The sequence below is a fragment of the Mauremys mutica genome, chromosome 8 (genome assembly GCF_020497125.1).
Source record: "Mauremys mutica isolate MM-2020 ecotype Southern chromosome 8, ASM2049712v1, whole genome shotgun sequence".
NCBI lineage: Eukaryota > Metazoa > Chordata > Testudines > Geoemydidae > Mauremys > Mauremys mutica.
In genome coordinates this window covers 100640166-100653211 of record NC_059079.1, presented here as the reverse complement: position 1 = coordinate 100653211, position 13046 = coordinate 100640166, and the positions used below count along the sequence as shown (strand labels likewise).

The 13046-nt window shown below is 43.6% G+C and overlaps 1 protein-coding gene across 1 annotated transcript in view; it reads left to right on the top strand.

The window, feature by feature from the left end:
- The window catches only part of TRPC7 (transient receptor potential cation channel subfamily C member 7), a 364174-nt gene that overhangs the window by 345825 nt on the left and 5303 nt on the right, over nucleotides 1–13046 (top strand). The window contains exons 9-11 of the mRNA XM_045026121.1: nucleotides 1079–1274; nucleotides 8513–8734; nucleotides 11355–11435. Of these exons, the coding sequence (XP_044882056.1) occupies nucleotides 1079–1274; nucleotides 8513–8734; nucleotides 11355–11435 (499 nt within the window). The remainder of the gene's footprint in view (nucleotides 1–1078; nucleotides 1275–8512; nucleotides 8735–11354; nucleotides 11436–13046) is intronic.

Sequence of the window (13046 nt, the reverse complement as noted above, 5' to 3'; positions counted from 1 at the left end):
TGTCAGTCTCAATTGTAAAGGCCATAATGTTTTATAAAGGAGTGTATTCACTGAAAGTCAATGGATAGTTTGAATTGTTATCAGATGGGTACTGGTCAGTCCTGGTCATTTTGCCTTTGAATAAAGAGCCGAGCAGATTTCTTCAAAGGCAAAGTGTGGTTCCTGTACCAGGATCTCTCACTGTCCTCCCCTTTCCCCTTTGAGCCATTCATATTCCCTTCCATATTTTACTGCTTCACTCTGCTGAGTCACCTGACCTACCACCTTGACCCCACCTCTCCATGATCTTCCCCTTCCTTCCTAAAGGTATTCTTTAACCTTTCCCTTTCCTCTGGCTCCATCTCCTCCACTTTCAAACACGCCCTGGAAACCACTGGCTGGAAAAACTTTCTTGACCCTTTGCCTCCAAATTCCCTTCCACCCACAATACCTCCCAACAGATTCTCTCTTTGAACTCTAGAAGTCCAGCCAGTAGGGGGATGGAACCAAGGCTCTGCCCATTCTCTGCCATGGTCCAGCCACTCCCTGTTCCCTAACCGTTCCCTTCCCACCTGCTTCAGCGAGGACATACATGGATGAGTTGAGCATCTCTACTTAGGCCGGCAGCTAGGTCTGAAGTTCCAGTCAGCCCTTGTAGGGATTCTTACTACCCCTCCAGGGTAGGGTGACCAGACAGCAAATGTGAAAAATCGGGACAGAGGTTGGTGGTGGGGGAATAGGGCCCTATATAAGAAAAAGACCCCAAAATCAGGACTGTCCCTATAAAATCAAGACATCTGGTCACCCTACTCCAGGGGTACAGAGTTCAAGTTACAATCTAGCTCACAGTTAATGAAGTTGGGAAAAAGCAGATGGGGCAGATACAGAGGTGGTGGTGTTTTATGATTTGTTGGGATGTCACATATTGTTATCAGTTCAGGAAATATGACTTGGCAGTCCACAGGGTGATTCATCATGGCCTGCACTGATTGCACAGAGACATCATATTTACTCTGGCCAAGTGCCGTTTTTATTATTAACATCTTGTCTTGCCAATCTGGAGATGACCGTGTGAAATAATTGTTTGTTTTGTTTTTAGGGTAGAAGAAAGTTTTAAAACCTTATTCTGGTCAATATTTGGCTTGTCTGAAGTGATATCAGTGGTGCTGAAGTATGATCATAAGTTCATTGAGAATATTGGATATGTACTCTATGGAGTTTATAATGTTACCATGGTGGTGGTGCTGCTCAATATGTTAATAGCCATGATCAACAACTCCTATCAGGAAATTGAGGTAAGATAAACAATTTCATTACAGAATATATGTATACTTTTAATTTACTGTTATATGTTATAAAAACAAGGAAATTGCAGGATGTACTTATATAAGATGTCATAGTGTGACAGAAGCCGTTTATCTTAAAATTCTATGGTGACTGAAAAGTCTCTATCCCAGAATTACACCTAAGCAAATACGGAGTCTCATACCAGAGACTCCGTATTGAAAAAGGGAATCATTTAGACAACAAATTTATCTTCCTTTGTTTGTAGAATATCTCTGAGCAGATCACAATTTCCTTAGATTTATTCATTATTTGAAAGTAGTTCTTGATTTTTTTCAAACCCATGAACAGTTCTTTGTGAGCATTCACTATCTAGGTTAGATTCACAAAAATAGGTTAGATTAAATGGATTCCTCAAACTCAGGCATGGCAGCTTTGAAATTCATTCTCCATGAATATTTGTGCAAGTAAAACTCTGTTTCAAGAATGTTTGTAGGAAGCAAACACGAAAGGGCCACGAAGAGCAGAGGCTGACTCATTAGAGAATCTGAATGAATAGTTGCAGAAATGTATATCCAGGATTCAGTGAACTGTGCCCTGTATTGTTCATATTAGCAGGTTGGATTTGCTAAATACTTCGGAGAAAAAACTTTCTGCTAATATAAATAAAGCAGGGGAAGTTATTAATATTGGACGCTGTTGTCAGGGATGATTCACCTCTTTCTTGTCCCAGTTTCTTCAATGTCAAATTCCTACAGTTGGATTTGTATTAATTAGCTGTTCTGATCTAAACTCAGAACCCAGCTCTGCAAAAGGCCAGAGCTGAAAATATACCCCTGTGTCTTATGTCTGCTGCAATCAGGACGAACGTCAGCAAACCCTTACATAGTTCCTACCCAAGAAGCTTTCCCTGCATTCAGAAGGCACAGTCGTATTTCCCAAGAGATCCTTAACATTTAAGATCAAGCTTCTCAGTTAGTTTCTCTTCCTCTGAGATGAGACTTACTTTCAAAGGGCCTCAACCTCCTATTTTACTTGGCGGAAACTCTTCCCACCATTTTTGCAGAGCCATCTTACAGCTTCTAATTGCAGGAAGACATGCTCTCCAGCATCAATATTTCTAAGGTTGCTACTATCGAATAAAGAAAACAAAACAAAAGCCCCTCATGTAAAGCTATCTGTGCTGCACAGCAAAGTCAGAGCTCTAGGCTAAACATTTCATGGAAAGGATCTTCCAAAGTGCATGAACGCTGTTTTCATTTATTCAGTTTAGGCACACAAATACTTCAATGCACACATAGAAGCACTGGTTTGTGTGCACACGTATCCTTGCAAATGCGGTTTGCATGCATGCATAGCTGTTTATACACCCCTAAACTAAGCATGTGTAGTTTTGCACCCAACTTTTGAAGATTAGGTTCCATAGAGTCGGGAACAGTCATTACTAGTACGAGCCCAGGTAGATAAGGCAAACAACGCATACAACGCCCTGGGTATAAGTCTAGGACAGAGCTGTTTAGCTAAAAAGAATAACTTTATATCTAAGCAAGGTTCAAGCAGGGGCTCTTTCAGAAGGGAGTGATTATTAGGGAGCATGAGTAACTTTTTAGTTGACTCCGTATTGAAAAAGGGAAGAAATGAAATCATACATGACTATTACATTTGCTTGCTTTTTGTTAGACTATAACATTTGCATGGGGTTGTTAATATAAGTACTTGTATAGCCGGGGGAAAAAGAGCAGCTGTTTGTAGGCTAGGAATTACTAGGCCATATTAGTTTTGCATTTGGCTGAGAATACGAGTATAATGAAAGTTCAGCTATAGTAACTGGTGGGTGGTCTGGAAGAGTGTACCAATTTATTGGCATTGAACATTCTCTGTGTACAAACACCAGAATTAGTTTTAGTGTACCACTTATGGAGTATTTCAGAATATGATTGGAAATAGTGCGGGAGAGTCATAATCCGTATTTGTAATAGCTGGTAAAATGGGAATAATTTAAATTATATCAGTGCTGCCTTGTAGAATTCTGAGATCATCAAACTGTATTCGGTCATTGCAATGCACACCAGAGGTAGATATTTCCCCCTTGTTTTATCATAGGGATGATGTAGAATATTCTTCCTTTTCATTTCTCTAATGGGTAACAGGGTTCTCCATAGCAAGGAGTATAGCAGATATTCATCCAATAATTTATCCATCAAATAATGCTTAATGGGCTACAAAGCTCATCAAATGCCACAAAGATAAATTATTCAGGGCTAGATTGTGCCTTTAGGCACTGCCCGGAAAAAGGGATGGTGTTTAAACTGGGACACTCCAGGAGGCACTGTGATTCAGAGAACCAATTCCCTCCCTGCTTCCCCCTTGCTTAGGGCAGGGGGTGCTGGTCTATACCAGCAGGAAATGATTACACCTCCCTATGCCTGTTCAGATAGGCCATTCATTCCCTGCCACTCCCTGCACATCTGACCGGGCAGTGAGGAAGCAGGATGAACAGTGCCATCTACTTGTGCGCAGCTGAGCACAAGGGGCTGGTAGCTTGAATAAAACTGTAAACCTAAGGGGCGGTCCTAGCAGTGCTCGACTCCTCTTCTGGGATGTGTTGTCTAGTCTTCAACGACTATCAGCAACATTCGCTGAATAACATATTTGACAAGTGGGATTTGGCCAGCTCTACTTTTCATATTTGCACATTTAGCTTAGTACAAATGTCAACCCGTTTTCTCAGCTCAAATGCCTACCCCTTCTACCTGTGACAGAAGTTATCCTTGTTCCTGTGACACAAAATGCCTAAGATATTGGTTAAATGGCTTTGATAGCTCATAGGTCTGACCTATAACCAGGGCTTCTCACAACACCTCCTCAGGCCCTACCTTGCTGTTCAGGAGGACCTTCATTCCCAGCTGCCGTGATAGGATGTCCCATAATATCAATATAGTTGGTGGAATGCCTGGAACAAGTGATAGTCCAGGGAACTATGTCTTCCAGCAGACACCTAACCTGTTCCTGCCTGAATCCACAATAAAATCTCTTTTTAGCCTTCACAGATCACTGGCAAGAGAGACAGTGGAGGACAGGAAGTTGTTATCCTGTTGGCTGCTGGATAGTCCTTCTAGATGGGATAGTTATCAAAAAGTGATTAAAAATCATAATTTGTGGGGGCACTCAGCCTTCTCATGTCTAATCCAGCATCTTGATCAGCCTCTTATCTCTCAGCTAGACACAAAAGTATAAACATTTTAACCAATTAGTTCTACTGTGATTAGGTTTAAGTTTTGTTTTATGAGGTTCAAGTCCAGTCAATACTCCTGAGGGGATTCTGCAAGACTGTGCACCCACAGAAAACACCCCCGCAGATTTCCTGTGTTCCCCTGCAGAAAACTGCAGGGAACCCATGTGGGGGATGACCATGGGCACAGTTGGTTTTTTTGATGGTGGGGGGCGGGAATTGCCCCCCTCCAAACAGAGGTGAGGCCTGGGGGGCACACGAGGTTATGTGCCACTGCCCCCATCATTTCTGCAAGCGCAGAGCTGCCCAGCTGAAGGAGGCTGTGTCCGCTGACTCTGAATGCTGCCTCTTGGGTCCTAGTGCCAGTCGTGCTCCTCTTCTGTGTGTTGGGAGCCTTCCTGTTTTCTATTCTGTGCAACAGTGAGGGCCCGTGGTGGGGCTGGGTAAGGAGGGGTGGGGGAAATGAGGGAAGGGGGGTGAGGGGATGGGGGGAAGAGGCAGTGGGGAAGGAATGTGGGAGTGAAGGGAGGGGAATGGAGAAGAAAAGAGGATAGGGGAATCGTGGGGGGAAGCAGGAGCCCAGCATGCAGCATCCCCTCGGCAGGAGCTGGGGCTCCCCTGTTAAGTAGGCCCATCGAAGCCTCACCCTGACAAGCCCTACCCCCCCCCCACACCCAGACCCCCACTCCACTGATCCCCAACCAGCTGCACCTGGACCCCCACCCCATCAAGCCCCACTCCCCCAGCACTAGGACCCACATGGAGCCCCCCACACCCAGACCCCCCCCCCAGACACTGAGCCGCAACCACCTTCACCTGCATTCCCTGCATAGTTCCATTGCCCCTTCACCCAGAACACCCCAACAAGCCTCTGGTGCATCCAGATCTCCCACTGAGCCTCCTGCACCCAGATTGCCCCACACAGAAACCTCTCACCCCACACCTGGATCCCTACACCCTAAGCCCCTTCACACTTCGATCCTGTTGGGCTGAGCCTGCCCACCCCCAGCTGCACCTGGAGCAGTGGGACAGGGCCCCGGGGCATTTCTGAGGCAGGCCCAGCCCTTGCACTGTGTCAGGGTCCGGCCTAGCCTCACTGCCGAGTCCCTATACCACGGGAGGTGGGGGCTGCAGGGTGATCTCCCATCTCAATGCAGCCAGTGGCCCGTGCTCCCCACTGCCAGGCTGGAGCCACATTTATTTATTGACAAATAAAATTTGCAGAATTTTAAAATATTGTGCTCAGAATTTTAATTTTTTTGGCGCAGAATGCGCTCAGGAGTGAGTCGATAGGGGCTAAATGGGGCAAAGGGAGCACTGCTCCATTGAAGTCAGTGAAGTTGCATCTTCATAAGCGAGGGCAGAATTTAGCCCCAGGCCTCCATTTTGTAATATGCCCATTTCTGAAAGGCTGCCAAACACAGTGGCATCATCAGAGATGTGTCCCGATGAGCGAGTTGCATTATACATTTTACCATAGTACAGATGTGAGTACAGATTACTGGCAAACCTATTTTCTCATTGATGGTGCTGGCTTCTATATATACCACAATAAAAACAGCTGTAAAGCAGCTGCAGATCATCTTTTTTTCACGCAGTAAACAATCTTGAAATAAGGGTCAGACCATACAAGTACCGAGGAAAATCATAAATGCCACTCAGATCAATGAAGACTGCACTGACCTTACATTTATCTTCAGAAATGTTCTCGGTGTCTTGGCTCACCTTGACAATCTAATAATGGTGAATCATCTTAACTGAGACGTGAACTTGCTTCTGTGACATGTGCTGACTGACGGAGAGCCAAGATGTAGTGATGATGAATACAAATAGGACAAACAAGGAAATCAGCTGGTAATTTCTTCTAGTTTTCAATTACCAGAAGAGATAAGTGGCCCAAGCTGCTGTCCAGAATATTTTAGTGAATCAGATGATAACCGTTACCTAGTAGTTAAATATTGCTGTGATTAACTTGACACACAGTTTATTTTGAATGGAAATTACATACCCACTTCCTCGTGCTATGCATTGAAAATATATCCTTAGATAACTCTATTTATCAGCGAGGCCCCTATAGCAGACCATTTTTGTATGTATTTCTTTGCCATCTGAAGAAACAGGGCCATGTTCAGCGCAACAAATAAAAGGACTGGGGATATTTCACATCTCAGACTCTCTCTGCCTGTAGTGTCCCTGCAGAGATAGGGTGACTCTGCCCTGTGTGCAGCTAGGGGATTGCTTTCAGTCCCTCCTCTGCCTGTGCTGATGGGAGCATTATCCGTGACCTCACTCCTACCTCCAGGGTCTCAGCCTGCCACGTAGCCTGGCTGGCAGGTGTCAAACCGGAGTAGCGCTGTCACCCTGTGCAACAGGTTGCTACACGACTCACTCAAATTTGCCCCAGCTGCCCCTCCATCATTTGGGGAGGCCTGGAGCAAACCACCCTTCCCCCTGCCCCCCCGCTTGGGCAGCCCTGATTTAGGCTCCTTTATACTACAATATCATCACGTTTGTCAAAGCCACTCTTAAAGTCTGCAAAGAGCAGCCCCTCTGGGCTTGCCCAAGGCAAGGTCCTTTTCAGGTCACTTGCTGCAGAATTTGGGGGTGCCATTTGAACCTCAAGCACAGTGAGGTGCTAGAGGTCAAAAGCAAATCTAGCCACCGGATGCAACTGGTCCAAGAGGTCCAGCCACCGCCAACTTGCCCATGGCCTAGTCCCTGTGTCCGTGTGTGGCAATGATACCATTGAGGGAAGAAGTAACGGCCTTTAAACGCTGTTGCACTTTGTTGGTCATCTGTGCTCCCTATCGCAGTCCCATTTCGCTCTGATCTTCACCTGCTTTTTTCCCCACGAGGTTTTGTTCTCTCTCTCTCTCTCTCTCTGCCTATGTTTTTTTGCAGTCCCTTCTTAGGGGGCGTGTGAACTCATTAACTCTGGAGTTCAAGTTCAAACCCAGGATGTTTGACAGGTGGAGAAGGAAGGAAGAACAGGTGGTCCCATTCCTAATTGGCACCTCTAGTCACTTGTCCATTATCCAAGCTGGAAGGAATGTGACATTCCATTCAGCCGGCTGCAAGACTGACATTCTCTCTGCTGGTCTCTGATCAGCTGCTCTGTTTAAATCTTGCTCGCTGCAAGGTTGCTCGAGAGAGGTCTAGGAACTCGTGATGTTTGGAAACTGCACCTGGCTTAGCAGACAAAGCATAGGAAGCATGTTGGAAAGGGTAATTATTTAATCTTTATCCCTCCTGCGCCTCCACCAGACAGATAGGGACAGGCCCGTCTGGGCACTGGGCTCACCTGTCTCCTTCCTCCACACGAGGAACACCAACTTCTGAAAGGAGCTGGAAGAGGACTGATTATTGATGTCCCCACCCCAGCTACTCCTTCCCCACAGCAACAGCTGGAGGGACAGGGGATATGGCAGTGCCTTCCAGCCTCCCCCACTGCACTAACAGGTATCTTCCTGGGGCACTGGACCTACCCTGCCTTCTCCCACGTATGTTGCTCAGCAGCAGCCCAGAGGAGATTTTGCAGCTTCTTGACATCATCATTCACTCAGCTCTGAAATTGGACTCAGGATTTTTTTTTTCAGTATCGCCACTGCTTGCTGGACTCCTTTTCCTACCACTACAGTCCTTACCTGTCCCACCTGACTCCCCATGTTGAAATGCAAGGTAGTACACCCCAAAAATATGTAATTAAAGAGGGCGGTCCTACGTTCAGAACATGGTTTTGCATATTGTCTGTGTGCAGACTGAAAGCAGTTGGAAAAAGCGGTGCATACAAGTAAATACCCAGATTTCAATATAAAGAGGTTAAATGGATTTGGGAGCCATATATCTGCAAGACTTTTGTATCAGAAACACTCCTGTTGAGTGGCCTTCAGTGACAAGGTTCATACCCTTTCCAGCTAAGTCACCTTTATGCATCTGTCTGAGCGCCAATGCAATAATACTTCTCAATTCCTTTCAAAACGCTAATTCTGCAATTCATTTTTCCCTTCCCCGCCGCAGGAGGATGCAGATGTGGAGTGGAAATTTGCTCGTGCCAAGCTCTGGTTATCATACTTTGATGAAGGAAGGACTCTGCCTGCTCCTTTTAATCTAGTGCCAAGCCCTAAATCATTTTATTATCTCATAATGAGAATAAAAATGTGCCTCATAAAACTCTGCAAATCTAAGGCCAAAAACTGTGAAAATGATCTCGAGATGGGTATGCTGAATTCCAAGCTACGGGTATGTCATGTGCTTCTTTTCTTTTAACATCCTGAATGTAAATAAACTATCATGTCTTTCGTAGGCATCAAAGGAAGGAATTTTACTTAGTTCGCAGATGAGCAAGAAGAGCTGCTTAGCATTGTACTCTAATTTATTTATTATTGGTATTACAGTATTACCTGGTGTACAGTATTATGCTAACTCATTTATTATTTGTATTACAGTAGCACTGGAGACCCTAACCAAGGCAGTGGCCTCTTTGAGTTAGACACTGTGTAGACATCTAGTGAAAGACAGTCCCACCCCAAAGAACTTATGGTCTAAATAGACTGAACATAAGAACATAAGAACGGCCATACTGGGTCAGACCAAAGGTCCATCTAGCCCAGTATCTGTCTACCGACAGTGGCCAATGCCAAGTGCCCCAGAGGGAGTGAACCTAACAGGCAATGATCAAAGGGAAGGGGAACGGATGAAGTGACTTCCCCTAGGAAGTCACAAAGCAGGCTAATGGCAGAACTGGGGGCAGAAGAATGCAGGTCTCCTGACTCCTACTTCAGGTTCCTAGCCACAGGACCATGCTGCCTCTTGAAACTGTTCTTTATATATTGCCTAAATTCACTTTATTGTCATGTAAAAATCAACATTTAATATCACATCTGATTTTATCATTGGAAGCAGGGTCCCAACCAGGGAATATTAACTTTTCCCAGCAACTTGAAGCTGCAGTTACCAACCTCCCCACTTTCAGCTGCCTAATGACAATCATACACAGTAATAGATAGGCCCTGCCTCATCCGCCACCTGTTCATTCTTTTGAAAGAGATGTGTGCTTTGAGACAGCACAACTCCGCTGACTTTGGAATGGGCACATTTGTGAGAGGCAAGTTAGTTTTCCCTTAGTACCAATGAGCTTCTGCATGACAAAATATGAGACACACAGAGAAACGTTCCTAAAAAGCTGAATTGCTCCTGAAGAAATGTCAGTGTAATTGGGGAGAGCCTAATCCTGTGGAAATATATTATTTGCAGAAATGTCACTGGGACAAAACTGTTCTTAGCAAGCAGATTTAAAAAAAAAACCCCAAAACCCAGGCAAATCTATTCTCTTCCTTTGCAACACTTCTATTGGTTCAGAGTTTTTGAATAAAACTCCTAAAGCATTTCACCCAAGATTCAGCTGCAGCTGATTTGCCGTGACCATCAAACTCAGCAAAAATTAAAACGTGATGAGATGGCGTCGTTTAAACTGCACTGACCCTCATTTAACTTCCTCGGCTCAAGCTGGGTTTAAAACAAAAAACAACTTTGGGAACCGAGACCTAAAAAAGATGTGTTTTTTTTGTCTTTGGCTACAGTTGCTGCGCGTGACAGAGGCTGCAGTGCTGCTCTGAGGCAGCATTACCACAAGCTTCAGAGGGCTTGTTAATATTCAGGGGGCATATTCTAAGATACTTCAGTGCATGCTTTTAAATTTTCCTCTCAGTGTCACTGCACATTTTTAGGCCCTGTGAACTGAAAACTGTCAGCTGCTTCTGCCATTCACAGGACATAAGCTGAGGAGAAGGGAGGCTCTGTAGGGCACAGCCATAGAGCAGAAGAGAGGCAGTGAATCTGCCCTGATGGGACTAGAGAAATTCATTGCGTTGGCAAAATAGCAGAGGCAAATAAGAGGGAAGAAGCATAGAAATGAGCTGGGAGGGAAGGAGCCGAAGATTGAGATCAAAGGAATATGCAGAAAGGAGGAGAACAGGAAGAGCTATCAAAGATGAGGCTGACAATGGGTCAGAGAAAAGCCCAGCCCAAGAAAGGGGCCACAGTGGAGATAAGAGGAAGAGCTGAAGCAAGCCTAGTATAGACCAGGACATGGAAGAATGTAGGAGAGGAATGCAGAGGAGGGGTTTGCAGAGCTTGCCATTGTAATCTGCAATGTGTCCCTGTGGCTGATTGGAGTTAATTGATACTATCCATTGAGTCTGACGAGGAATTTTCTCTTCTCTTTATTCAAAAAGCTATTTTCAAAAGTCAGCCGCAATCACCAAGAAAATTAGAAGTAATTAAGAAAGCTCTGCCTCTCGCCTCTTAACACCTGCCTGTCTCAAGGTGGTGTGAGAGGGATACAGTTAAAACACCTTTTGTTTAGACAATATGAGATTGAATTTCTCATCCAATAATTCTTCCATTCATTTTGGCAATGAAATGAGCGGGTTGTCTCCCTCTGCACCCTCCTATAAACTAGCAGAGGCAATATAGCCTAGAAGATAGAGCTCTGGACTAGGTATCAGGAGACCTGCGTTCAATTTCTGTCTCTCCCCCAGGCTGCTGAACAGCCTTGGTCAAGTCACTTCACCTTTCGGTCCCTCTGTTTTCCTGTCTGTAAAATGGGGATGACCTACTTGTCTCCTCTGTGAAGCACTTTGAGATCTTCTGATGAAAAATGCTGTGAACGAGCTAGATATTCATTATATTATTAATTGGGGAATGGAAGTGCTGGTTTTCTTCTGCAGGATCTCCAGCCTGCTCACAGAATGCAACATTTTCTAGTGTTTGCATAAGTCAGTTTAGTCTGAGGCGGAGAGGTTGTTTGGGGAAAGAAGCTGTTACAGATTTAATGTCTCATTATGTTTTATAATTTCAGAAAGTTCGTTTTCAGTCAAGCGCTCGAAATTCAGAAAATTTTACTGTGAAGAACGCTTATAACAAGCCCACAAGATATCAGGTAATGACAGTCGAACAACAAGAGCAAGGGAAAAGATTTGTAAGCAAACAAGGCTTATTTGCAAGGATCAGATTTGTCAATATACAGTGAACTTCTCGATCCTGTGATGAGTCAAGCAATGACCTATGCCAAATCAAAGGACACAGTGGTTTATGGGACTGAGCCCAAACCTTTTAGTTTCACAGTTGCTTAAGGCAGCATGGCAGCTACAGAAATACATTTGACATTAACGTGATTGTCATGGTAATTAATTGCCAGTCACTGGTATTGAACTTAATACAAGAAAAGTTCACCCGACTTTCATCCTAGACTCATTGACAGTGTTTCATTTTGTCATGACACAATGTTGTCTCTTTAGATTTTACTTTAACTCCCTCATGTGCTTTCTTTGGAAATATTTTGTCCTGTTTAGCTGGATCTGCAATGTGATATGTTACAAAATTAATTATGAGAGCCGTGATGACAGCTTACTCTTCCCACACTGTGAAATTACCATTGTTGTAAAGTCCTGAGTAGAAATGGGTGAAATATTTTTTACAAATTGTTTATTTGCCAAAAAATGCAGTTTTGGGTCAACCAAAACTGTTAGTGAATTTAGGGTGAATATGGCCACTAGAAATTTGGAAAAAAGCTTTCAGAAAAATTGAAATGTTTCAACTTGACATTTATTAAATGAAACACATTGACTTTTCATTTCAAAATTGCAATTAGTTTTGAAATTTACCTAGATTTCACAAAAAAATAAAAAAATAAAAAAGAGGTTTTAAAAACCATTCGAAATGAAACTAAACCTTTCCTTTTGGGTCAAATGAAATGTTTTATTCACCCTGTCAGTTTTTATTTTGGTGAGAAAACTGAAAAATTGTCATTTTGGATTGACTCCCAACAATTTTATTTCTTTTTTTTAGAATTTTTCGGTTTAGACACCAAACCAAAAAATCAATTATTCACCAAGTTCCTGTCCTGAGAATTTATGCTTCTGGTAGACCTATTTTATGTGGAAATAGTGGGTTATGTATGTAGTAGCAAAATCTCCAACTAAGCAGGTACATGGTTAACATCTACCCACATCAAGTATTTGTAAATTGTTAACAGGGATAAGGAAAGGAATTGGTTAGTGGGATAAAAAGGTATAAATATGTGTAGTAAATACTAGATATTGGGTAACATTTTCAAAAGCTTTTAAAGGTATTCAGGGCCTAAAGATGTAGATAGATGCCTAATATGATGTTCAAAAGCAACTAGGTGCCTAACTCCCCTGGAGTTGAACATCCCATTAGGTATCTATCTACTTCTTTAGGCACCTAAAAACCTTTTAAAATATGGCCCTCTGTGACAGAGCCAGAAATTGACCCCAGATCTCCCGAGTCCCATTCCAGTGTCTTAACCACAAGACCATTTTTCACTCTCCTTTGCCCCAGCAAAATAAAGTCTATAGAAGGTACTTGAAAAACTGAAGGAACAAAGAGTATTTGAAAGTAGGGCCAATAAATACATAAAGAAGATTGATTTCTGCCTAGAAGGCAATAACTTATGAATGAAGGTCTGCTCCTGGAACCCTTTCTTAGATGAGTATTACACCATTGAAATCAATCAAACTATTTGGGTGAG